Source organism: Lepus europaeus, chromosome X (genome assembly GCF_033115175.1).
Source record: "Lepus europaeus isolate LE1 chromosome X, mLepTim1.pri, whole genome shotgun sequence".
NCBI classification, from domain to species: Eukaryota; Metazoa; Chordata; class Mammalia; order Lagomorpha; family Leporidae; genus Lepus; species Lepus europaeus.
In genome coordinates this window covers 1,525,014-1,551,889 of record NC_084850.1, presented here as the reverse complement: position 1 = coordinate 1,551,889, position 26,876 = coordinate 1,525,014, and the positions used below count along the sequence as shown (strand labels likewise).

At 48.9% G+C, this 26,876-nt stretch overlaps 1 protein-coding gene and 2 pseudogenes across 1 annotated transcript; 2 read left to right on the top strand and 1 right to left on the bottom strand.

Moving 5' to 3' along the window:
• The window catches only part of LOC133753686 (synaptosomal-associated protein 29-like), a 30,831-nt pseudogene extending 18,397 nt beyond the window's left edge, over window positions 1–12,434 (top strand).
• Window positions 12,435–13,580: 1,146 nt separating this feature from the next.
• PNMA6A (PNMA family member 6A) lies at window positions 13,581–15,899 on the top strand. The gene is given in 5 exon segments (XM_062184369.1): window positions 13,581–13,702; window positions 13,704–13,821; window positions 13,823–14,249; window positions 14,252–14,631; window positions 15,714–15,899. Coding segments are annotated over 5 exon segments (1,233 nt in total).
• Window positions 15,900–15,960: 61 nt separating this feature from the next.
• Window positions 15,961–23,876, bottom strand: LOC133753682 (synaptosomal-associated protein 29-like; annotated as a pseudogene).
• Window positions 23,877–26,876: the final 3,000 nt, after the last annotated feature.

The window sequence follows — 26,876 nt, the reverse complement described above, 5'->3', positions numbered from 1 at the left end:
TCCTGAATCACCTGCCTGTTGACTGTAGCAAAGGCAGAGGATATAGAGGAAGGAGGTAGCTTGGAGCAGCCATGCTATAGGTGAGGAAGTTGCCCCCTACTGGGGGCCATCAGCCGACAAGCTTTACGGCCTCCAACAACAGGTGTTGTGCATGTCTCTGGGTCAAGGAAACACTATCCTGGAACATCAAGTGCAGCCCTGGTGGACAGGTGCTCCTGGTTCTAAGCCCTGTGGCTGCTGCCCACTAATGGAGGTAGGCAGGAATTTCAAAGCTGTACAGACAGCCTGCTGCCTGAGCCTGAAATGCACCTGGGGGCAGTGATTGTGCCACCTGTTTGGGGCCTTTGCTGGGTTTGCCCTGAAGGACTACATCTTCCCTAGGTTGGAGGTCTTCAAGCTGCCTCTTCAAGTGCAAGACTAATGATGCCCCTCCCACCTTCCTCCTTGTACTTTACCAGGCAATTAGACTCACAAGAGGGGGGGAAAGTCTTCCCTGACACAGCCCCTCTCCTTGAGTTACAGCCCTCTCCCATGGATCTTGTGGTTCTGATGGACTGAGAACAGCCACAGCACTAGATATCAGGCCCAGGGAGGGCAGGGCGTACAAGGTCAGGCACAGCTGGGACTACAGCCCATGTCTCCAGAATCTGGAGAGCTTTAAAGAGCAAGGGCAGGTTCAGCTCCATTCTGCTTTAACCCCCTCAGCAGGAACTGGCCATCTTACTTGTTATCAGGTGTTGCCAGAGACACAACGTGTGAAATGAGCTCTGTTAGCTAACAGAGCTGGACAGTGAGCGCAGAAAAATGACACCAGCAGGTTAGCGACAGGGTCTGACTTCCCAAGAGACACATGAGAGACACTTCAACCTGGCCTGGCACAGGGCTCGCTCCCTAGCCCAGTACACAGCCTGCCAAGAGCAGAGAAGAGCTGAGAACAGGCCCTGGCCCTGTTGGCCCAGAAGCTTGGGATACTACAGGCACTCCAGGAGATAAAAGTGGGGAGCACATAGCCACTGTGTCCCCTAGTGGATGCAGGCAGTCACCACGAACATGTAGCAGGTGTTCTTTCAATCTGCTTCTTGGAAGCTTTAAAAAGACACTAATACTGATTTTTTTCCCCCGATTACAGAAGCAACATACGTTCCCCACTGAAACAGTGCTGGTCTCCATTAACCACATACTGCCTGTTCTCTGGCTGTGTTTCCAGGAACTGCCATTCTTTAATCACATATTGCGTATCTCTCAGCTCTATTTCCAGCTGCTGTCACCATTAGCATGCCTGAGGGTTCTTTGTTTCCAGGGACAGAGCCATCCATGGGACCTGCCAACCTGGGCTGGAATTCCCACGCCTCCACTAAGGATTTGTCTGACTCTCAGTAAGTCCCTGAACTCTTCCGGGCCCAGTGTCCTCACTGGAGAGGCAGGGTCATGACATTAACCATCTACATTCCCAAGGGCTCCTCTGAGAACTCGAGGAGACAGTGCAGGCCTAGTTGTTCAACCCAGTGCCTGGCTTGTAAGAATCATAATTTTGTTTAGCTATTTTTTTCATAGCTTGTTTTCACTCACATTATTTTTTACTTTCTCTTTTACAAATGGCAGGTTGTTCTTTCTTTGTATTTCTTTGGTGACTAACTCCAGGAGGACTTAATACTGACTATTTGTACTTTCTCTGTAGTAAATTGTCTGTACCTATCAATTATCCACTTAGCTGCTGGAGACTTTCTATGTGTAGACATTTTAGGAGTGATTCATAGATTGACCTTTTGTCCATTATATTTCTTACAGTGATTTGCTCTACTTGCCACTTACTGCCTTTCAGATGCTTGATGTAAAGTTCTTTAAAAAATTTTTTGTGCTGTTGAATGTATTAAGATTTTTACTCTGTAATTTATTTCATTACTTTTATTTATTTACTTATAAAGTGTTTTTTTTAATCTGAAAGGCAGAGTTACAGAGAGAAAGAGAGAGAAAGAAGGAGATCTTCTATCCACTGGGTCACACCCTAGTTGGCTGCCATGGCCTAGCTGGGCCAGACGGAAGCCAGGAGCCAGGAACTCCATCTGGGTCTCCCATATAAGTTCAGGGGCCCAAGAATGTGGGCCATCCTCTGCTGCCTTCCCAGATACACCAGCAGGGAGCTGGATCAGAAGTGGAGCAGCCAGGACTTGAACTGGCATCCATACAGTTTGCTGGTGCCACAGGTGGTCACCTACACTCTATGACACAGTGTCAGCCCCATTCTACTGCTTTTAAACTCAGAAAATTATTCCCTACCCAGGGACAATAAAAATACTTTCTGGTATTTCACTCTAATATTTTTCTTCACATTTAGCCTGCAATCCTCTTGACATATGTTTTGGAGTATGGCAGGTGTTAAGGATCTGCACTGGTTTTTCTTCTACATAGCTGCATGTCCTGGTGCCATTTTAAAATAATCTTTCCATGCTGGTGATTGTCATTTACCTGTTTATATACGTGTGTATGTATACCCCACAAATATTCTGTTTCTGACCCACTGATTTGTTTATTACTTTGTGGAGATGATTACTATGATGTGAAAGTGACTCCTGAAGTCATGTGTTGGGAACTTAATCCCGAGTGCAATGGTGCTGAAAGGTGTTTACATCATGCAGGCTTTGCTGTCGTGCTTGGATTAAAGCCACTATCAAAGGACATTAGGTTCACTGCCTTCCTCTTCTCTGCCATATGGCATATTTTCCTCCCACCTTTTGCCATGTGAATGAACAGAAAAAAGGCCCTCAACAGATATTGGAGCCTTGATCTTGGACTTTGCAGCCTCTGGAACTGTGAGAACTAAATTTCTGTTCTCCATAAATCACCTAGTCTCAGATATTCTGTTATAGCAGTACAAGCAGAAAATGTGTACAGTTTTCCTGTTATCAACTTCTAGTTTGCTTTAATAGAGTTCAGTTTTGTCCCACATTGTGGCAAGGAAACTTAACCAGGACAAGGAGATGGACATTCTCTCTACCCATCCTCCAGTCTAAGAAGCATCTCTTATACAACTCTGAGGCCCACAGCTCAATACTAAGCTGCCCTACTGATGACAACATTTGGTTATTATGCAATTGTTAATTAAGTAATTTGTAATTAATTAAGTAATTTAGTTAATAATTAAGTAAACTGAATGAGTTGGGGTGGGCACTGTGGCATAGTGGGTAAGGCTGCTGTCTGTGATACTAGCATCCCAAATGGGCTCCACTTCTGATCCAGCGCCTTGGTAGTGACCTGGGAAAGCACAGGAAGACGGCTCAAGGGCTTAGGCCACTGCACCCATGAGGGAGACCCAAAAGAAGCTCCAGGGTCCTGGCTTTGGATCCTCCAAGTTCCAGCCATTGCGGCCATTTGGGGAGTGAACCAGCAGATGGAAGATCTCAATCACTCTCTGTCTCTCCCTCCCTCCTTCTCTCTCTGTAGCTCTGCCTTTCAAATAAATAAATAAATCTTTTAAAAAATTGAATGAGTGGCAAGTGTGTAGCAGGCTCAACTAGGGGAGGACAGAGAACCGAGGAGCATTTGGGGGAAGCTAGGAAGCAGGAAGGTGGAATGGGATTGACACACATCAGGGAGATCAAGGATTCTCAAGAAAGCCTGCAATGTTTGGCATGGCAGAAGGATCCCAGAGAACAAGGGGCAGGGCCGACTGATCGAGACCTCCTGAGTACACAGTTGAAGAATTTGCCAGCTCAAGGAAACACACCTCACATTAGTAAGAAGAAGAAACTGGTTGAAACGTGAAGTCCTGATTCCAATGGAAGCAAAGCAGGCCTGACTTCAGGGGGAAGAGATGCAGTTTTATGAAGTAGAAGACAGAGTAATTGTGGGGCAAGAGGCTGAAGAGAAATGAAGTATGGACTCCTGCTATGGAGTGTTTATGGCCCCACCTCAAATCCCTGTGTTTAAATCTCATCCCCTATTGGGTTAGTATTAGGAGGTGGAGCCATTGGCAGGTAATTACATCATGGGGCTGGGCCTCGGGAGTGGAGTTAGTGTCCTCAAAGCAGAGACAGGGAAGAGCTCTCTCTGCTGCTCTGCCTTGTGAGAACAACCAAGCAGATGGCTGTGTGCAGACATGGGATCTGCTAGCATCTTGATCTTGGACTTCCCAGCCTCCAGAATAGCAAGAAATAAATCATTGTTGCTTAAGCCACCATGCCTATAGTCATTTGTCCTAGTAACCCGAGCTAACTAAGATAGCTCCACACTGCAAATCGAAGGCCATGCTTCAGAGAGCAAAGTAGCAGGAGAGTTGAAATGCTCAGATTAAAAGACTATGGTCCTCCATGGTCCCTGTCTCTAAAGGGGGACCCTAACATAAAAAAAGGGAAAAAAATAAAGACCAATAAATATTTTAAGGATGTTTTCTTCAACTTTTTAGAAATAAAAGTTGAAAACAATTTTTTCCTTTTCAAATTGGGAGACATGATTTAAAATAAAACAATTGTACATACTGGGAGGGTATACAGAGACATATTCTAATACACTGCTGTAAGATTTTAAACTAGAAAAACTTGAAAAAATATGTTCTAGCCCTTATTCCAGAGGGATGAAACAGAGTTCTTCATAGAGGTTTAAGTACAGGAATGTATAATAGATGCAGTGCTGTGGCTTAGTGGGTAAATCCAGCGCCGCTTACAGTGCCAGCATCCCATATGGGCACCAGTTCAACTCCCAGTTGCTTCACTTCCAATCCAGCTCTCTGCTATATCCTGGGAAAGCAGTAGAAGATGGCCCAAGTCCTCTTGAACCCACGTGGGAGACCCGGAAGAAACTCCTGGGTTTGGATTGGCGCAGCTCCCTTGGGGCCAACTGGGGAGTGAACCAGCAGATGGAAGACCTCTCTCTCTCTCTCTCTCTCTCTCTCTCTCTCTCTCTCTCTTTCTCTCTCCCTGCCTCCCCTTCTCTGTGTAACTCTGACTTTCAAAATAAATAAATATTTTAAAAAAGAATGTATAACAGTATGAGCAACCACTGTGAAGAAGAGAAAATTAAAATTCCAACAATCAAGACATGATTAAATTATCCATTTAGATGATTAAATGCTCCACAGGCATTACGGATCACGATTTTAAAATGACGTGTGAAGAGTTATACAAAATTATATACAAATATATAGCATAATATGAATTTTATAGCTCCATAACTATGCTATAATGAAATACAGAAAAACAATAGTTGCTTTCTCTAACAAATGACATTACTCCTTTCTTTATAGTTCTCTGCCATGAGCACATGATACTTTTTTCTGATTAAGTAAAACCCCACCAACAAGAAACATTCCTCCCAAATCAGGAGGGGGGAATCTCAATTTTCTCCAGCCCAATGTTTAGGACTGCTCAGAAGACTGCAGCTCCAGTACAAAACCACCCACTGTCTCCAACAGGGAAACTGGTGTGCTCTTTGTTTCCAGGATGAGCAGAATGATCTAAACCTTGAAGCTTAAGGAGAAGCAAGAAATGTAGAGACAAGAACCACATGTCAGCCCTTGAGGAGGGGATCACACACAAGAGGAGCAACGTGTTCTACCAAATGAACACAGGGAACCACCCACATATAAATTCCTTGACTGAGATGGTGGGGGAAGAGAGGATGCCCTGGACATCCATTTGCAAAAGTGGATGTGCTAAAGCACAGAACATCTGTGCAGGTGGCTTGTAGGGACTGGCAAGGGAGGCACACTGACTGAGATGGATCTGGTAGCTTCTGGAGCCAAGCTGCATGAGTTACTGGCCCATGCACTTACTTGCACAATGAACTTGGACAAACTTCTTAGTCTCTCAGGGCTTCAGTTTATTTATGAAGAAGATGATAAGATCTACTCCCTAGGGCATTTTCAAAGATAAACTCAGTTATATTTGTAAAACACATATAACTCTGCATGCCTGGCATACCAAATGCAATACAGGTGTGTGCTGTCTTATTATTTATTTCCAATACCCAGCATATTGATGTGGGACAACCCAAAATACAGAGTGAATGCTCTGGGGCTCAGGACTGAAACAGAGGAAAACTTCCAGCTTCCAGGGAAGCCCTAGAGAAGCAGGAACAATAAATAAAAGACTCAGATGAAGACAAGTAGATTAAAGATAATACCCATCTCCATATCATACATTTTCCTCATAAGCCTGGGGAATTTTTAACAAAGTACCATTAGTTCATTTTTAAGACCAACTCAGATTTATTTGACATCTAGTACAAATGATGCAAGAGTTGTGAACAAAAAAAGAACTATATATTTTAGATTTCTTGCCTTGCACCATTTGCCCTGTCAATAACACTCTTAAGTATTGATCCTGAAGATAGTCTCACTAGTTTGAAAGCTGTGATTTTTCATATTTTAGGTATGGCTCACAATAACGAAGACCTAGAAACATCCTAAATAGCTATCAGCAGATTATCATAAATTGACACAGTGGAATAGTCCAGCAGCCACTAAAGAGGATGAATATCTGTGTACATATGTATGTTAACTGACATGGAAAGCTGCCCACAACACATAAATCACAGAAAAATGGCAGGTGAACGATTACAGCATATGCATCAAAGTGTCCACATCTGTACATGTAACCATGCAGAGGCATGCTTGGGAGAACACTTATGCAAAGGTTGATATTGACTGTCTCTGGGTGGTGCAGTTCCAGGACTTCTGTGTTTTCTTCATGTGTGCATTTTTAACACTTTTAACTAGAAGGAGCAAATGTTATTTTTTTAAAGGTTTATTTATTTGAAAGTCAGAGTTACACACACACACACACAGAGAGAGAGAGAGAGAGAGAAGTCTTCCATCTGCTGGTTCAGTTCCCAGTAGGCCGCAATGGTCAGAGCTGTGCCCATCTGAAGCCAGGAGCTTCTCCCAGGTCTCCCATGTAGGTCACCCACGTGGATGCAGGGGCCCAAGAAGTTGGGCCATCTTCCACTGCCTTTCCAGGCCATAGCAGAGAGCTAGATCAGAAGTGGTGCAGCCAGGACTCAAACCGGCATCCATATGGGATACCGGCACTGCAGGCGGCGACTTTACCAACTATGACACAGCGCCGGCCCTGCAAATGTTATTTTTGTAAAACAAATGTGATTGGGTAAAAAAATATAATAAATGCATGGGTGAATATCTTTTAAAAACAAAATAAATGTTTTCCTTTGTCACTCTCTTCCCAGTGCTTCATTTGTGGTTCAGCTGCCATCACTAAACATACTACATTTTTAGTAGAAATGTAGATAGCCTCTGACCTAGAATGCAATTGGAAACATCTCATATGTAGTGAAGAACGCTAAAATGTGGGCAGGTATGACAGGCCAATGAAAGGCCCAGTCAACGTTCAGAATCCTTAAAATGTTCATTTTTCTCCTCAGAGCTGGAATTGCAAACCAGTTCAATTCAGGCCCTGCAAATGATCAGTTCCCACTCTTTCTATGAATGGATCAGCTACAGATGTCTCCCATGACATAAAAACAAACAGAAAATCGCTCTCGCTAGCAGCATGTGCAACAGGCCATGCACTCCTTCAGTGAATGAAAGGCTGTTAACTTACCAAGCTTTCGCTCACTCACCTAGACAGGAATGTCGCAGAACTTCTCTTTCCTGTAGCCACAGTTCTTCTCTTGGATCCAACCGGGAGATTGACCATGTCTGGTTTAGAAACTGGAACCCCTTGTTTTTGGAAAAGAAACTGGACTTAGTTTATTTCGGTTGGGACACAATGGTTTCCCAGAGTTGTATTCCAATTACTTTGTATTCAGGGGGAAAAGGACAGTCTAGGAGAACCTACAGAGTGGTACCAAGACAGACTCCCCAGGGCTGAACATGATTTCCAAAATTGGCTGGTAGAAGGGGAGGGTATGCACAAGGCTGCAGAGGTGGGAAGCTGTAAGCTGCAAGGAATAACTGCCTTTGCCCTCCTAGAAAGAATGAGAATCTTTGATCATCTCCAATAGAGCTGTATAGAAAACATCCTAGGACAAAGAGGCCAAAACCTCTGAAGCAGCTTAAGTAAGTTTATCAATAACTGTATGGCACTGGGCATTCAACTGGAGAATTACAAATGATCTGGTTTTGGTTGCCAAGGAAATGGAAATCTGACCCCTGGCTCTCCAACCCAGCTCAGAGGGTCCATGGAAAAAAACGCTATCCTTACCCAGAGAGAACAAGGATCTATACTTCACCAGTATCCCATCCTTACTTGCGTCCTGTTGAGCTGTGACCAGATACAATCCCCTCCTCCTGATCTAGCTCCCTTCAGATGCACTTGGGAAAGCAGCAGAAGGTGGCCAAAGTCCTTGGATGCCTGCCATGTTTTCTTTATTAATCTGTTGATGGACACTTAAGTCATTCCTGTATCTTGTCTATTGTGAATAACACTGCAGTGGACACAGGAGCCCAGATATCTCTTCAGGTGCTTATTTTACTTCCTTAGGTATACATCCAACAGAGGGGAATGCCTAGTCCTTATGGTAGCTCTATTTTTAAATTTTTGAAAAAGTTTCCTGTTTTCAATAATGGCTACCCCAGGTTATATGCCCACCAACATTACACAAGGATTCCCTTTCTTCACACCCTCACCAGTACTTGCTATCTGTTGTGGATTTTTTTTAAGAATAATCATCCTAAGAGGTGTGAAATGATATCTGACTGGTTTCAATTTGCATTTCCCTGATAGTGATGTTGAGGAACTTTCCCCATTGTTATTGGTCACTTGTATGCCTTCTTTGGAGAAATGTCTGTTGAGGTGTTTTGCCCATTGGGCTAGCTGGGGCTTTGTTTACATATTTATCTTACCATTGAATTGTGTGAAATTCATTTCATTTTGGGTCTTAGCATCTTATGAGATATGTTTTGCAAATCTTTTCTTCCAACCTCAAGGCTGCCTTTTCATCACGTTTGTTGTTTCTTTTGCTTTTCCAAAGCTTTTGAGTTTGATGAAATCCCATTGGTCTTTTTTTGCCTTTGTTGCCTTACCTTTTGGTGTGATATATGTACTAGTCCATTTTGATTGCCATAATTAAGTATCTGAGGCAGGCTACTTTATAAAGAAAGAAGGTTTACACTGGTTAAGAATGTTATATTACTGTAGTTTTAATGATCTGTGATTACTTTGAAATTTACTGTGTGTGGATGAAATGATCATCTTTCCATTTAATTATTGTTTATAACCCTTACCTATATTTCTGCTAAACTAAGGGGGTTTTGCTTTATACATGTTCAACATTTTATTTGGTGGAGCATAAAGCCCTTGACTGAAGTGTGAATTAAAAACATGCTATTTTGAAAAAAGAGAGAGGAAGGGAGGGTGGGAAGGAGATGGGGGAGGGAAGAAGGGAATATTATTATATTCTTATAATTTAACAATAAAATTTAAAAATAAATTATTTTAAAATTAAAAGACAGGATGCTTATTTTGGCCCATGGTTCTGGAATCTCAAAGTCTAGGGGCCTCATCTAGTTATGGCCTTCTTGGTGGCAAGAGTCCTGAGGTGGTACAAAACATTAAATGCAAAGACAAGCAGCACACATGCGTATGTACCTCTGGCTGTGTGTTTATAAAACCAGCTGGATTCGATCATGGGAGCTCCACCCTAAGCAACATAATCATATCAAACTTCCACCCTCTTAATACCATTGACATGTGACTTCTGAAATTAAACCCCTGCATGAGGTCAAGGGGGCAAATCATAGTAACATCAAAAAATACTATGCCATGGTCAGTGCTATGTTTATTTCTTGTTCTGTTGTTCCAGGTCTTACATATTAAGTCCTTTTTTAAAAAATATTTATTTATTTGAAAGGCAAAGTTATAGAGAGGGGGAGAAGCGGGGAGAGAGAGAGAGAGAGAGAGAGAGAGAGAGAGAGAGAGAGAGGCTTCCATCCACTGGTTCACTCCCCAAATGGCTGCAATGAATGGAGATGAGCAGATTTGAAGCCAGGAGCCAGGTCTGTGTTTCCCACATGGCTGCAGGGGCCCAAGGACTTGGACCATCTTCTACTGCTTTTCCAGGCTACAGCACAGAGCTGGATCAGAAGTAGAGCAGCCAGGACTCCAACTGGTGTCCATATCGGGTGCCAGCACTGCAGGCGTTGGCTTTACCCACTACACCACGGTGCTGGCCCCACATATTAAGTTTTTAATTCACTTTGAATTTATGGTGTCTGATAAAGATCCAATTCCATTCCTTTGGATGTGGATATCCAGTTTTCCCAACAAGACTCATGTCTACTGAATTAACTATCCTTTCCCCACTGTCTTTTCTTGGTGGCCCTGTTAAAATTTAGTTGACCATAAATGCATGGGTTCATTTAATGGTTCTTGTTTCTTCTTCATTGCTTTATATGTCTGTGTATGGGTTGGAATCACACTGTTTTGATCACTACATCTTTGTAATATAATTTAAAATTAGGAACTATGACGCCTCCAGTTTTGTTTTTTCTCTATCGAGAGTGTTTTGGCTATTTGTGGTCTTTTGTGGTGCCATAATAATTTTAGAATTATTTTTTTCTATTTCTGTGAAAATATCATTGGAATTTTGTGAGGACACTTTTCTGTTTTAAGCACCTGTCTGAGAGGTATTTGGAGTGATTTCAGAGTAGGAATGTAATTATGAATAAAGCTAGTGGAAGCATCCTATGGGATTCTTTTTGCACATATTTGCTTTTCATTCTCCTATAAATAAATAGCACTGCGAAGGCTGAACCAAAAGGTGGGCATATGTTTAAGTTTATTTTTTTCTTAAGACTGACTCATATATCCAAAGGTCGACGACCCTCAAAGCTTAACATGAACTCCAAAATTGCCAAGAAAAAAGTGTCTGCAGTTTTGCCTCCTGCAGGCTCTGAAGGAGAATCTTCTACCCTGCTTTTATCCGAATTACTGGTGGCCACAGATACCCCCTGAGCATATGGCAGGGTACCCATGTTTATGCAGCATTCTCCCTGTGGACCTGTGAGTCTCAGTGTCTGACATTCCCATGGCTCAAGAAAGTCATTCGATTGTATTAGAGCCTATTCTAAGGGCTTCCTTTACATTTAGCAATGCTAAATACTGAACTTACAAATAAGGTGCCAGGCTGAGGTACTGCATGCAAGGAACTTAACATATCTATTTGGGAACACATATCAAAGAGTGCAATCTATTGGACCACCAGACCGCTCTCATATGTTCCCAAAGGAGCACCATCTCTGAGGAAAGACCCCAGCAAAATCACAATCAGAAACAAAGAAAAACACAAGAATGTGCTACAAGCTACAGTGAGTCAAATGCCAAGGCTAAAGAGACACAAGTCCTCCAAGCAGAGGGGGGCATTTGCCCCAGGGGTGAAGACACCACTTTGAAACCTGCTTTCCATAAAGAATGGTTGAGTGTGAGACCCAGCTCTGCTGCCAATTCCAGCTTCCTGCTAACACACACCCTGGGAGGCTGGAAATGACTCAAACACTTGAGTCCCTGCCGGCCACACATTCTCGACTCCCGGAATCAGCCTGGCAGAGTCCGGTCATTGTGGGTGTTTGAGGAGTGTACCAAGGGTGATAGATATTCATTCTCTCATTCTCTCTCTCTCTCTCTCTCTCTCTCTCTCTCTCTTCTCTCTCTCATTTCTCAAATAACTGAAGGAAATTATTGTTAAAAAAAATTATAGGAAAATGATGCCTCAAAATCAGCAAGGAGAGCAGCCATTTTCTTGCATTAGAACAATCTCGGCCCTAACACATGGAGGCTTGGGGCCAGTACCAAGCTTGAGCAGAAAAAGCCAATGGTGAAAGACAACAGAAGGCATGGCAGGAAACAAACCCATGATGTGATCTTGATGGGAACCTGCTTGCCATTGCATGCTGCAGAGCCTGTCCAGTGAGCCTGTCCACCAACAGGTCAGCGGCAGGGCGGGTGGAAGCAGGGACAGTAGGCCTGCTTGCACTGCCCTCATGCAGTGTTCAGCCCCAGGCAACAAAGAAGCGGGTAGGTGTGGAAGCCCTCACTGCCTCCCGGCCAGCAGAGCAATGCCCCATAGCCCATCAAGTTGGCAAAGGCACAGGGCACAGGGGGCACCCTGAGCACACCACTGCCAGCACACTGCCCCTCAGAACACACACTGAGATAGACTCCAAAGAGACTCCCTCCTAGCGCTGTCCCTGAGAGGAGGCGGCCAGGGTAGGACGCAGGCCTAAGGCTCCACCTGACACCAGACCCCGCAGTGATATACCGACCCTAGCGGGTGGGCTCTAAGGCCATTTTCGCATTAGGCAAAGCGGGAAAGGCCAGGCGCTGGTGACCCTCCTGGGCTCGGGGCACAGCAGCTGCACAGTGCCAGACATGGGAAACAGGTGCACGGCAGGCGGCCAAGGCTTGTGGCCCGTCCAAGGGGACTCGCAGAGCCGACGTCGCAGTCCCACTGTGGTGCGACGTGGCACCAGTGGCGTGGCGTAAGCGCACCCTAGCGCACGTGGCACCGACGCCAAAGACACACACCCACTGGAGGTGCTCTTCGCCTGGCTTGGCCTCTGAATTAGTCCTCCGGGGTGGGGCGGGGGAAGGGCAGAGCAGGCCAAGCCCCAGAGCGCAGCCCCCTCTCGCGCCCGTGCCCAGCCGCCCCCTGCCGCCTGCCGAACACAGCCTGATGGGCAGCCACAGCTGCTGCCCCTTGCTCGCCTGTGCCCCAAGGGCAGGCGCATCTCACAGCAGTGGGGCACAGGGCTGGGTACGGGCCAGGGGAGCGCAGGGGGGAGCCAAAGGCGTGCGGACTCGTGGCCACCAAAGCTCGGACCCCTTGTGCCCCAGGGCCCCACCTGTCGGGGCGGAGGGCAGTGGGGAGAGAAGAGCAGGTGACATCAAGCGACATCAAGGGTCGGCCTCGGTCCCCGAGCGGCCATAGCCCGGAGGACGGCCGGGCAGCATGAGCTGCTTGCGCCAATGGCCCGGCCGCCTCCTCCGGGGCGACGCGGAGGGTCCGCGCTCTGCCGCCAGCACGCCCCCGCCCCGCGTCCGCGCTGCAGAGAGCCCAGGCCAGAGGGCGCCCGCGCAACTGGCCCACGTGCTGCGCCGACAGACAGAGAGCCAGAGGCAGCGCCAGCCAGCAAGGGAGCCGGGGCCGTCTGCCACCACCGCGCAGCCCCCGGCCCCCAGCTGGGACCCGGACCCGGAAGGACCTCGCCCCAGGAGAAGGTGCCCGAGGCCCAGAGGGTGGGGGAGGCGTGGTCCGTCCGGGGAGACCCCACGGCCCTGGGCCCGCCCTGCGGCAGGGCTCGGGGGCGGGGGTGCGGGGCCGAGGTTGCGGCCCGCGGGGGCGAGAGGGGGTCGAGGCGGGGACCGCGGCGGGGGTCGGGGTCGGGGTCGGGGTCGGGCCTGGCTGGAGAGGCGCCTACAGGCGGGAGGGTCGCGGCGGGGTGGGTCTTAAACCGCGCAGTCGCCCCTTTCGCCTTCACAGGAGGCGGAGACCCTGGCCGTTCTCCCCCAGCCCTAGGCTCCTGCCCCAGTTCTCCCCCACCCCCAGCCGCGGTGCCACCCTGGTCTGCGCTTGGCGCCGTTGGCTGCTCCCGGTATCAGCCTGGGCCGGCTGCAATGCAAGCAACGGTGATGGCGGTGCTGCAGGACTGGTGCAGGTGGCTGGGCGTCAGCGCTCACAGAGGCCTGCTCATCCTGGGCATCCTGGAGGACTGTGAGGAGGCCGAACTCCAAGAGTGTCTGGAACCCTCCCGTGGCCTATGAGCACTTCACCATACTGGGCAGAACGTTTCGAGAGGAAGACAGCGCCACTGTGGCCCTGGTTAAGCTTGACTGGAAAATCGACTATGCACTGGTCCCCAGGGAAATCCCGGGGAACAGGGGGCCCCTGGAAGCTGTTATTCGTGCCCCCTTGCCCAGGTGAGGAGTTTCTCCGCAGCACGTTCCACTTCCTGGAGCAACAGAGGCAGACAGTGGAGAGTGTGGCCGGTGCCCTGTGTTTGGGTCTCCACAGGGTATGCTGGCTCCGGGCCCTCAGCCAGGCAGTGCAGCCCTGGGTGGAGACCCTGAGATAGCAGCACCTGGGTGTGTTTTCCAGAAGGAACCATCCAGCCCCAGGGGAGGAGTCTTTCGAGGCCTGGTTGGACCACACCACTGACATGCTGCAGGTGTGGCAGGGGGCCTCAGTGAGGGAGAGGAGGAGGAGGCTGATGGAAGGCCTTTGCGGGACTGCCCTGCAGCTGGCGCTAGGGCTCCTGGCTGAGAACCCAGCCAGGATGGTCCAGGACTGCCTGGCCACCCTGATCCGGTATTTGGAGAAAAAGAGTCCCAGGCCAGCATCCGGGTGAAGTGTCTGGCCGCTCAGCAGCAGTCAGGCAAACAGCTGTCGGCTTTCGTGTTGCAACTGGAAGACCTGCTGCAGAAAGCCGTAGAGAAGGGGGCCCTAGACAGAGCCTCCGCTGACCAGGTGCACCTGAGTCAGGTGCCCGCCAAGACCAACCTCATTGAGCCTCTGGATGAAGCACTGAGGAGGCTCAGAGTGGTTGGGAGGCCACTGAGCTTCCTGCAGATGCTGGGGCTCATTCGAGAGTCCGAGGCATGGGAGGACAGTCTAGCCAGGAGCGTGAGAGTCCAGGTGCCAGAAGGAGCTGGTGCCCGGGTTCACGCCCAGGCCGAGGCCTGGGCTATGCCAGAGTCAACGCTAAGGCAGACGATGAGAAGGCAGAGAGGGAGTTGGAGGTGGTGCTGGAGGCAGAGGCGGACACAGGGGAGGAGGAGCTGCAGGAGGAGGACCACAAAGACGACTCTCATGCTTCTAACCCTGTGGGCCTGGATCATGCAGGAGCCTCTGAGGCCCCTGGGGGCCCCACCCCAGCCCACATGGGCAGTGCTTCTGGGGCAGGCTCATGTGGTCCCAGCTGGGGGCCAGAGACCAGGAGGCCTAGGGCCTCCCCAGGAGGGGTTCATGCTCCCCATGGAGGAATTGGGAAAGGAAGACAGTGCTGGGCGATGAGCCCCCCCCCCCCAAGTCCTCACCACGCAAGTAGGCTCAGAAGGCCGCAGAGCCCTGAGAGCAGTACAGGATGGCCCTCTCACCCCACGTGGGGAGCAGGGTCAAGGCAAGGCCCACCCCATCCTTCCCAATCCAAGTTTCCAGAACCCCGATTCCCCCGAGGGGGGGCAGTCACCCCAGGTGTCCTTCCAGGTGACCCAGATGCGATGGCTTGCCGCCACGTGGGGCTGGGAGTGGCACCCCTGCCCTTGGTAGCTCCAGCTCCAGCCCAGCCCCAGTCCCAGTCCCACGCCTGGCAACTCAGGAGGCCAGTTTGTAAATGCCCCTGAGGGCCTAGGGCCTAGCACCTGAAGACCTCGGTCACCCTCCCGGGCCTGGGAGACACGGGGTGGGGGGGGAGAGACCATCTCAGGGTGCCAGCTGCCTGGGGCTCCCCAGGGGGCCCCCAACCCATTCACCACCCCCTGGGCAGGCTGCTCCCTGTCCTGGGGAGCCCACCCTTACCTGTGTAGGCCCCGTAGTGATCCACGTGTCAAGCCAGCATCCCCTGCCGCACTGACCACCATTCTGTGCAGGCCAGGAGGTGTGTGTGCGCCCAGGCTGGAGGTCCTGGCCCGTGCGGCCTGTGCCAAGGCTCTGCCCGTCCCCATCGCGTGGTGAGCCCCGCCTCTCACTGCAGACGTAGGCCACTGCCACTGTCCTTGCGGAGTGTGTGTGTGTGTGTGTGTGTGTGAGCACACTTACCTGAGCAGCTCCTCCCCAGAGACCCCGAGCCCAGTCCCAGGAGGCAGCAGGAAAGACAGCCGAGGGCGCAGCTGACCAATGCTCCCTCTGTGATGGTGACCGCGATGGTGGCAGAGGAGGAAGAACTGAACCGGCGATGGACTGGGGGCTGCGTGAGGTTCCACGGGGACTGTGCTCTGATGTTGTCCCCCTGAGTTAGTTGTGACTCAGTTTCCCAGCCTGATGTGACATTCCCTGCAGTGTTTCCAGTGTCCCTTAACTTCCCGTGTGGGCCATGGGCAGGGCCATGCCCGGCTGGTCAGGGGTTTCCTGCAGTGACTGCGTCTTGTCCTGGCGAGGGGCAGATCCTGGGGCCCTCAGGAGGGGAGAACAAGACGGGAGGACCCTGGCGTGCAGGGCAAATGAGGAACCCTGGAGGAGGGAGGCCCGGGACCCATGGCCTCCAGTGGCCGTCAGGAGTTACCCTCTGTGTCATCGTCCCTTCTCTTCAGTGGTTGTAGTGTTTCTGTTCAATAAAGCTTATTTAATGTTCCAGCTGTCTCCCCTCTGCTGTGGGCGCCTCAGGGGACCATGGGCTGTAGTGAGTGGGCAACAGTGGCCACGTTAGCACTGGTGTACATGCTGGGCAGTGGGTGGGGTCTTCTGGGTTGGATGCAACCTGGTGAAGTGGGCAGCGGTCTTGGGTACAGGCTTTTTCCATCCCAAGTGCCCTCAGTAAATCCCCAAGAATCAGTGCATTAGATGTTCAAAGTTGAGCAGGTTATAGCTGGTGGGACCCCAGATTTTTTTTTAACTTTTATTCAATGAATATAAATTTCCAAAGTACAGCTTATGGGTTACAATGGCTTCCCCCCTCCCATAACTTCCCTCCCACCCACAACCCTCCCCTTTCCCACTCCCTCTCCCCTTCCATTCACATCAAGATTCATTTTCAATTCTCTTTATATACATAAGATCAGTTTAGTATATATTAAGTAAAGATTTCAACAGTTTGCACCCACATAGAAACACAAAGTGAAAAATACTGTTTGAGTACTAGTTATAGCATTAAATCACAATGTACAGCACATTAAGGGCAGAGATCCTACATGATATTTTTAAAAAATTGATTAATTTTCTATGCAATTTCCAATTTAAAACCAAGTTTTTTTTTCATTTTCAATTATCTTTATATACAGAAGATCGATTCAGTATATACTAAGTAAGGATTTCATCAGTTTGCACCCACACAGAACATAAAATGTAAAATACTGTTTCAGTACTAGTTATAGCATCAATTCACATTAGACAACACACTAAGGACAGATCCCACATGAGATGTAAGTACACAGTGACTCCTATTGTTGACTTAACAATTTGATACTCTTGTTTATGGCATCAGTAATCTCCCTAGGCTCTACTCATGAGTTGCCAAGGCTAGTGACCAGGACCCCAGATTTGACCAAGGCTTGTAGGCCTTGGAGGATCATGGCATGCCTCTCGTGAGTTGCTACCCACCACCCCTCTGCAGCATCCCCCTTTGCCTGTGTATGCCCAGTGTCTCCTAGTACTCCTCCATCCCTGCAGCCCTGCTGTCTGTAGCGCCTATCGGTTGGACGGGCCACCCAGGTGCTGGGGGGCAGGGGAGCACTGCAGGCTGCTCAGGCAGAGGCAAGTACCTGGCCCTGGCTCTTCACCTGCTTTGCAGACTGGTTGTGCCATCTGTACCATGGGAGTGGTCAGAGGCTCTGTTCCTGAAAATGTCTGGAGGATGCCTGTGGGCCCAGAGGGAGCCCTGAAGGCCATTCCACTTTCAGGTCAACGAATGTGTCATCTCCGCAGTTATCAGAGAAGGGCCCTGTTACTGGTCTCTGTTTTCCCAGGCTGTCTGGATTAGTTAATCTACTCTTTAGATACTCAACCCCCAAGAAATAGATTCAAGTACTGGGGTCCCTGCCACTCACGTGGGAGACATGGACCTTTTTATGGGCTCTGGCCTTCAGCCTGGACTATGCCTGACCATTGTGGGCATTTAGGGGATGAACCTGTGGATGGGAGCTCTGCATTTTTCTGTGCATGGTGTGTGTTTCTATCACTCCCCATCCCTCATCTAAATATTTACAAGTTTAAACATGAGAAACATCTATAGTCTGTAGAGAAGAGAATACACTAGTTGAGGTCTTTAGACACATGAAAAACACGACTGCAGATTTTCTGGGTTTATTTTTGCCTCATATAGCCCAAGGCTGTGTGCTAGAGAAGCCAGCAGCCTGAAACTGCATGTGAACAGCCCAGAAACAACACCGCAAAAACCTGCTCTTCCCTGCCAGAGAAAAAGGAAAGTGGCACCTAACTAGCCTACTCCAGTGAAATTCCACAGAATAAACCATGGTTTGACCCACCCCCCCCCCCAGCAAAGGGTTCAGGGACTGGGGTTTTTATTTTCTTTGGTTGGTAGTGGATTCTCTCATTCATGGCAAACCTGAACTTCTACCCAACACCCAGAAGTAACATGGTAACCCCCAACTCTCCTGCCACCAAGGAGATTTAGAACTTTCAGTATCGGGGCCGGCACTGTGGCTCATTTGGTTAATCCTCCACCTGCGGCGCCAGCATCCCATATGGGCGCCAGTTCTAGTCCCAGTTGCTCCTCTTCCAGTCCAGCTCTCTGCTGTGGCCTGGGAGGGCAGTGGAGGATGGCCCAAGTGCTTGGGCCGCTGTACCCACTTGGGAGAGCAGGAAGAAGCACCTGGCTCCTAGCTTTGCATCAGCAAAGCGCCAGCCGTGGCGGCCATTTGGAGAGTGAACCAACGGAAGGAAGACCTTTCTCTCTCTCTCTCTCTGTCTATATCTCTACCTGTCAAATAAATAATTTTAAAAAAAACTGTCAGTATCACCTTCAGGTCACATGGTGTAAGGTTGCCTGGTTCTTCCAGCTAGGGTAGTGACAACAAACGTTTAGTGGAAAGCCTGAATCTCTCCCCTCTGTCCAGCAGTTACAAGAGGTAACTTTTTTGGCTGAGATCCTAGAATGGCAACCTTATCTGGTTGCAATAAGTGCATTCCCTCCATCACACACTGAATCAGTTTCAGAAGAAGCTTGCCCAACACAAGATTTTTTTTTTCCTGGTTATAAAATAACTTCACATTTTATTGTATGGATTATGGTAATTGTTGAATGAAGGCATGGCGGATGCAAGATGTTCTGATTCAGACTCTGAGCAAAGAGCTGCCCCACCTTCCCACCCCTGTCGCCACATCACAAACACTTTTAATGACTGGTTCAGCACTGCGTACACGAGACATTTTACTCACCAGGGGGAGAATGCTTCATATCATTGGTAACTTTTAAAATTCTGCAGGAAATGCCTACATAGGCAAGGTGTGAAGATTTTAAGTCAATTGGTATAGTGTACACTTAAAACTACATGCTCACAAGAGGCAGTTAAAGACATTAAAATGCTGATTTTTTTTCCCCTTGCAACCCGAGTTAAATTCAGATCTCCTTGCCCATAGAATGCAAAAAAAGAAGAAAAAATCACAAAGCAACTCCACTGCTGTTAGGTGACAAGTTCATGTTGGAGAGTTTCCTTCCAAGGAGAATGCAGTTGTTTTTAAAGTTAGTAGCACATGTTAACATATCCCAACCTAAAGTTAGAAAAGCCGTTTTCTTCTTTGTGTTGCTTGTAAAAGGCACCATTTGTTTCCAGTGCAACTGTGGAAATTGAAATCTTTCTCACAGAGCCCATCTGGCAAGGAGGAGTTCACTATCTCACCTGTGGTATCAAGGTCCATGGCAAATGGGCCTGGCACCTCGGTGTGTGTCCATGACATGCGGCTTCTATGGAGGGCAGGATGTCTTCTCTCTCATGATAGTCATCAGTTCTTCCTTCATTCTCAGTTGAAGCACAAGCAGCTTTACTCTATAAAGTGGCATCAGCAGGCAGTTTGTGGTGGGGGAGGGAGCAGGGGCAGACCCAGCAGGAAGCAGCAGCAGGCCAGCGTGCAGCTTAGGTACAGTCCCTCAGCCCAGTCTTTAGGACGAGGCACTGGAAGGCCTCCAAAAGAGGACCCAGGGAGACACTTCTAGCAAAGTGAGGACACTCTCTTTTTGTGTACTTAGGATAAAAAAACAAAACAGGGAAGTCGGGGGTGGGAGGGGTGGGGAAGGGGGATTGACTTCATCAAGCCAGCAAAAGACAGGCAAGTTACATAAAATATTTCACTTGGCTTCAAGTCAGTGGATTCACTAACTCTGTTTGCAGATGGGAGGCGGTTGGCTGATGAGAATGGTCCATAGTGGCTGTTAGAAGCAATGAACAGAGAAGCTTGGCCCTGAAGTATCACACGAATTCCCACAAGTCTGTGCCTGATGATGACAAAGAGAAAGTTCTTATGATGTACCCGAAGAGGGTGCTGGGGCAGGTGGAATCATGCATGTGGGTTGCCCTGCGCTCTGGGTTTCGTGCTGTTGAGCAGCCTTTTCTCCCAAAGCCCTGTGCATTCGTTCTGCCTGGGATGGGAAATGTGTTTAACGTTTTTTTTCTTTCACGAGTTGTCAAGAGCATAGGAGTGCTGAGCTCCTCCGGTGAATGTCAGTTGGGACTTGAATCAAGTTCTCACACTCCGGAAGCCAAAGCCATGTGCATCTGATACGGAATCCCTGAGGAGGCGGGGGCGTGATCACTGTTCAGAGGAAGCTGTGTTTGCCCATGGAGGCTATCAGTGGTTTTAGGAACGTCATGTATTATGGGATGGGAACTCCTGCACTGCTGGAACCCCCCCACCCCGAGGTTTCCTTTGCTCTGACAGACAGCTTTTTATAGGCTGCAGACTCTCAAAGGAAAGCATCACTAGATGGTGTGGGTCCCACAGGTGGGTGCCACGGTTTAAGGTGAAAGGCACTGTACTTGAAAGTTTCTGACCTATACCATCTTCAAAATGTTCTAAATCATTTGTTTTTGAAAAAAAGACAAGGGTTGGTGTCTTCAATGATTTCACTGAAGACCAATCAATTTTACTGTAGAAATCAATTTTAATTAATGCTTCTAAACGATTCCTTTTGTAAAGTGAGAGAATAAGCTAGGCTGCTTAAAATAACGTCTGGGCTTTGTTTTTCTTTAGCCAAATCCTTCTACATGAAGTCAGCATCATTTGTGGAGCGACAGTTTCAAAACTTGGTTGCCAGGAACCAGGTAATGATTTAAGTTATCTCGCAAGAAGACCAATGTGGGGAAATTAGTTACATGAGGCGATTCAAAGATGGTGCCGAGAGGAAGTAAGGTGGGTGGAACTCAAAGTTGTTTACCACCAAAGCTGATTGGCTGCGTAACATCAAGGGAAGGGACAACAACTGACAGCAAGTGTATAGACATACGACTAGTCCTATAAGAAATCGTCCTGTAAAGTGACCCTTTAAGTGACTGGTTAGCCCTTATGCCCTGCCCCAATGGCCCTGCAGTTTTGTGCTATGAAAGGCTTTGTTTTGCGTGCAATAAATGAGCCCCTGCTTGACTTGGCTCCCCGCTGCGTCTGATTGTTTCTGGGATCGGGAGGCTGGGAAACGGGCAAGTGGTGCAATTACCTTTCCTTGGGCCCAGTCCATCTTGTATGGGTGAACTAAGACCCTGCAGACCAAGAAGTGCAGAAGAACGGGTGGCAGTCCTGAGCAGGTCATGAGACCCCAGGAACCGAATACATATTCTGCCACACTGAGCCTTGGCCAATGCGGAGAGAGGGCTTGGAGGAGAAAGACCAGTGTGCGTAGCCACATCTGTCTGACACTGCATTCCCACAAACTAGACCAGGATCCACATCTGGGTCATCTGTTTCCAACTGGGATGGAAGGTTGGAGAGGAGAGGAGAAGTAGGTGGAGGAAGAGGGGCTTGTCCAATTGCCTGCTTATTTCCGAGTGTTGTGGTTGACCAGTGCTGATCTATCTGAATCCTCCCTACGAAAATGCATGCCAAGGGCACGGCACACTCTTGTGTCAACACAAGAGCAAGGGCTGTGACACACTCAATCGACAGACCCAACACTAACCACTTTCCAGGGAGCTAAGAGAATCACCAGTGATTTGCCCTGTGTGCGTGTGGGAGAGAGATAGTATGTGCCTGCTCATCACAATGATTCCTGTATAAAACTGTGGGAAGGACCCTCCCCAACATAAACTGGCTCCCAGGGTCCCTGAACATTCTGACTCATGTAAGGCCTAGGAATGAGTAATCTATCAAAGAAGAAAGCAGGACTTGGTGAGACGAGATTGAGGTCCTGCCCACATCTTTCCACGTCCTGAGGAAAATGAGAAATACAAGTTTTTCTTCTCATTCCAACAAGGTCTTCAAAGGCTCAAGATACTCACTTTATGTTGGCTGAAAGAACTTAGGTGTCAGCCCTAAGAAAACGCAGGGCACACGACTCCTCACAGCAACAAGAATCTCTCAGGCATCACACTATCATAACATTTGCAAATACACATTAAATTACATACTAAAATAAGAACTGAAATTTCTTGGGCGTTTAAAAAGAAGATTGGTGGAACACTCTTCCTCACCATGGAGTGGAAATTCTTTTGACTTTCAGAGTTGTCAGACTTTTTTTCTGTGCTGTTTATGTTGATGTCTAACTTGTCCACTTTGGTTGTCAGCTGATCAAGAATGTTGTCTTGCTCCTCAGTTTCCATCTGCATCCCCAGGGCTATGTCCTTCAGATGGCCCCGTCCTAAGGACAGCTCATCTAGGTTGCTGTCGATCTTCTGGTGATAGGCTTGGAGGTCTGCATTCTTGGGGTAAGTGTCAGTACTCACAGCAGAGACAGCCCCTCCAGGGATAGAGTCGACATCCTCCAGCTTCCTGGGGTTTGGGTGGCTGGCCTGGTACTCCACCTCCTGCTCTTTACTTGTATTTATGGCCTCTTTCAATCTACTGTTGGGCTGGGTGGTGATGGTGCCATTCTGTTCAGGGGGTGTCTCTGCTGGCTTGGATTTGAAGTAATTGACAAGGCCCTGAGACACATTCTTAATGCTGTTGATGTGCTTCTGGCTGGTCTTCAAATCTTGGTCCATCTTGTCCACTATCCTCTGTGCATTCTAAGACTCCTTGCTGATGGATGAGTTCTTTGGAGGAGGTGATCCTGACTTTTTAGGACTCATAAATAAGGGACAGGAACCTAGTGGTGCTGGTGGCCATGGCCTTGGCCCTGTTCAACACCTCTTGCCGCAGGTACTGCTGCCGATCATGGGCATGTCGGGCCCATTGGGGAGGTCATGCCCATCCCTCCATGGGGCCGGCCAAACACCCTCGTCTCCTGCGCCGTCATCGCAGAAGACGTACGCCAACACGGTCCTGGCATCTCTGCTGACCTGGTAACAAGCAGGAGGAACAGCACTGCACAGCACACCTCTCTTCAACACAAGATTTCAAGAAGATACAGGATCTCATATGATACAGAAGAGGTCTAGATTTCAATTGAAAATTACCAATCACAAGAACCAGAAAGGTCTCTAACACAGATATTAGAATTATACAACATCAGTGCTGGCGCTGTGGCATAGTGGGCAAAACCCCTGCCTGCAGTGCTGAATTCCCATTTGGGCACTAGTTCAAGTCCCAGCTGCTCCACTTCCAATCCAGCTCTCTGCTATGGCCTGGGAAAGCAGTAGAAGATAGTCCAAGTCCTTGGGCCCCTGCATCCGTGTGGGAGATCCAGAAAAGGGTCCTGGCTCCTGGCTTTGGATCAGCCCAGCTCTGGCCATTGCGGTCATCTGGGGAGTGAACCAGTGGATGGAAGACCTCTCTCTCTCTCTCTCTCTCTCTCTCTCTCTCTCTCTCTTTCCCTCTGTCACTCTGTAACTCTGCATTTCAAATAAATAAATCATTTACAAGTATGTTTTAGCCAAGGATGGACCAAATATATGATGGTGGCCTCACAAGATTACGATGGAGCCGAAAAATTCAAATAGCCTAGTGATGTCATGGCCATTAAGATCATAACATAATGTGACACTCATGTTTGTGGTGATGCTGGTCTAAACAAACCTATTGCACTTCCAAATCTATAAAAGTATAGCATACACAAATTTTTATAATACAGAATACTTCATTATGATAATAAACAACTATGTCACTGATTTTCGTATTACCATACAGGCAAAGGGGGATGTTGGAGAGGGGTGGTGGGTCATGATGGCCATGCCTTCGGCCTCCTAGGCTGACAAGACTTAGTTGATGGCCCAGGTGAATCTTGGTGAGCCGGCTGCTACTGTGGTTGCAGGGAGGGCTGCTGCTCTGGAGCACCCTCCTGCTGTGTCTCTTGCTATGCAGTCTCTGAACTGTGTCTTCACCAGACACTGAGAAAGTTGTTGGGCTTTGAGGCTTTCAAGGTGTATAACCATTTGGCATCTCTGAGAGAGCAACAGTAGTTCCATCAAGGGATGCCTGAGCTGGTGACTGCAGTGTTCCCTCCCCCCACTTCCACTCAAGGCATGATCATGTGTAGGGGGTAGGTGAGGAATGATGCCTGGCCTGCCATTAATCCCACAGCACCATACACCCTGCTATCCACAAATATTGCTTAGTAGATTGTCTGGGGCTGGACAGCTGTCTACCAGCAGGAGTGGGCTGAACTGTGTGAGTGGGCAAACACTACCACCCAGAAAAGTCCCACACGCAGTGCCTGGCAAGGGCACCTGAACTCAGGCCTGGGCCATTTTAGGGCACATCTCTGACTGTATCTGCCAGCCTAGATTTGCAAACATGGCCTTACTGACTTGTGTGGCTGGCTGCCTGAGCCCTTCACAGGGCTGCCAGGAATGGCTACTAGCTTCTCTAAAACACAGCCTTGGGATATAAGAGACAAAGGGGGGGGGGTGCTGGAGAGGGGTGGTGGGTAGCAGGTCATGAGAGGCATACCAGCAGCCTCCAAGGCCTACAAGCCTTGGTCAAATCCGGGGTCCCACCAGATGTACCCAGTCCACCTTTGAACATCTAACCCAGTGATTCCTTGGGGCACCCTGAGGGCACCTGGAATGGAACCAGCCTGTACCCATGCTCACTAGCATGCAGTCACCTGGCTGCATCCAGCTCAGAGGACCCCACAGCCCCTGAGGCACAGGTGCTGCCCAGCACGTGCACCAGTGCTAACACGGCCACTGTTGCCCACTCACCACAGCCCATGGTCCCCTGAGGCGCCCACAGCAGAGGGGAGACAGCTGGAACATTAAATAAGCTTTATTGAACAGAAACACTACAACCACTGAAGAGAAGGGACGATGACACAGAGGGTAACTCCTGACGGCCACTGGAGGCCATGGGTCCCGGGCCTCCCTCCTCCAGGGTTCCTCATTTGCCCTGCACGCCAGGGTCCTCCCGTCTTGTTCTCCCCTCCTGAGGGCCCCAGGATCTGCCCCTCGCCAGGACAAGACGCAGTCACTGCAGGAAACCCCTGACCAGCCGGGCATGGCCCTGCCCATGGCCCACACGGGAAGTTAAGGGACACTGGAAACACTGCAGGGAATGTCACATCAGGCTGGGAAACTGAGTCACAACTAACTCAGGAGGACAACATCAGAGCACAGTCCCCGTGGAGCCTCACACAGCCCCCAAAACATCACCGGGTCAGTGAATATGACCCAAGTGCTTGGGTGCTTGGGCCAATGTCACCCATGTGGGTGACCAGGATCGATTTCTTGGCTCCTGGCTTCAGCCTGGCACAGCCACAGCCACAGCCACAGCTAGTGTGGCTAATTGGGGACTGAACCAGCTGATAGAAGATTCTCTCTCTCTCTCTCTCTCTCTCTCTCTCTCTCTCTCCCTCTGTGTGTGTGTGTGTGTGTGTAATTCTGCCTTTTGACTAAATAAATCTTATTTTTTTAAATAAATGAAACAAACAGGCCAGTGCCGTGGCTCAATAGGCTAATCCTTCGCCTGCGATGCCAGCACACCGGGTTCTAGTCCCGGTCGGGGCGCCGGATTCTGTCCTGCTTGCTCCTCTTCCAGCCCAGCTCTCTGCTTTGGCCTGGGAAGGCAGTGGAGGATGGCCCAAGTGCTTGGGCCCTGCACCCACATGGGAGACCAGGATAAGCACCTGGCTCCTGGCTTCAGATCAGCACGGTGCGCCGGCCGCAGCGCGCCAGCTGCAGCGGCCATTGGAGGGTGAACCAACGGAAAAGGAAGACCTTTCTCTCTGTCTCTCTCTCTCTCTCTCACTGTCCACTCTGCCTGTCAAAAAATAAAAAATAGAAAAATAAAACAAACAAAAAAATCCCATATTATAGGGAATTGTAAGTATATGCTAAGGAAGGAGGGCATCTGATACACTAGAGCAAAGCAGTGAGGCCAGTAGGAGTGAATCTGAGGCTGTGCAGCTGACATGGAAGGAGATGAACTTAAGACCCCACCGGGGTACCCTGATGTTCCAAGTCTTTGGCATCAATGGAAAGGCCAGGGCTTTCTCTCCGAGCCGGGGGGGGGGGGGATGTTATGAGCCGACCAGTGACTGATCAGCCATGATATTTTAAAATATCTGGATTGCTGTGAGGATTGGTGTGTGCGTGTATGTGTGTGGTGAGCGAGAAGGTGGCAATGCAACAGAAGCAGGGCCACCGGTTTGAGTGCTATTGCAGTAATCCAGAAGAGACGAGATGGTGACTTGGAAAAGGAGGACAGCTATGGAGGGGGTCCGTGGTGGCCAGATTCTAGAGGTATTCTGAAAATGGAGGGGACATATCTGTTGGTAGATAAGATTTGGGGCATGTGAGAATCAAGAGTGACTTTGAGCAACTGGGAGGATGAAGTTCACATAACTGAGATAGGGAATCTGTGGGAGGAATAGGAATTTGGTTTTGAGTATGTGAAGTTTACAATGTCTATTGGACATTCAAGTGGAAATGTCAAACATGCAGTTGGACACACGAGTCAGTTCTCAGAGACAAGGTGGAGAAATTTGGGAGGAGTCAGTGTGTGTGTATGCCATGACATAGAGCACGATCACTCCTCGTGCAAGAGGATCTAAGGACTGAGTCTCGGAGATAGGAAGGGAAACCAGCGCAGGGCAGTGATATGGAGCTGACAAGGAGGTGGGATGAGCTCCTGGAGTGAATGCTATCGTGGTGGCCAAGGAAGAAAGCTAGCCACATGCCACATGTAATAGTAGTCCTGTGCTATTCTCTTCTTCCATTGCACATGTCTTACGA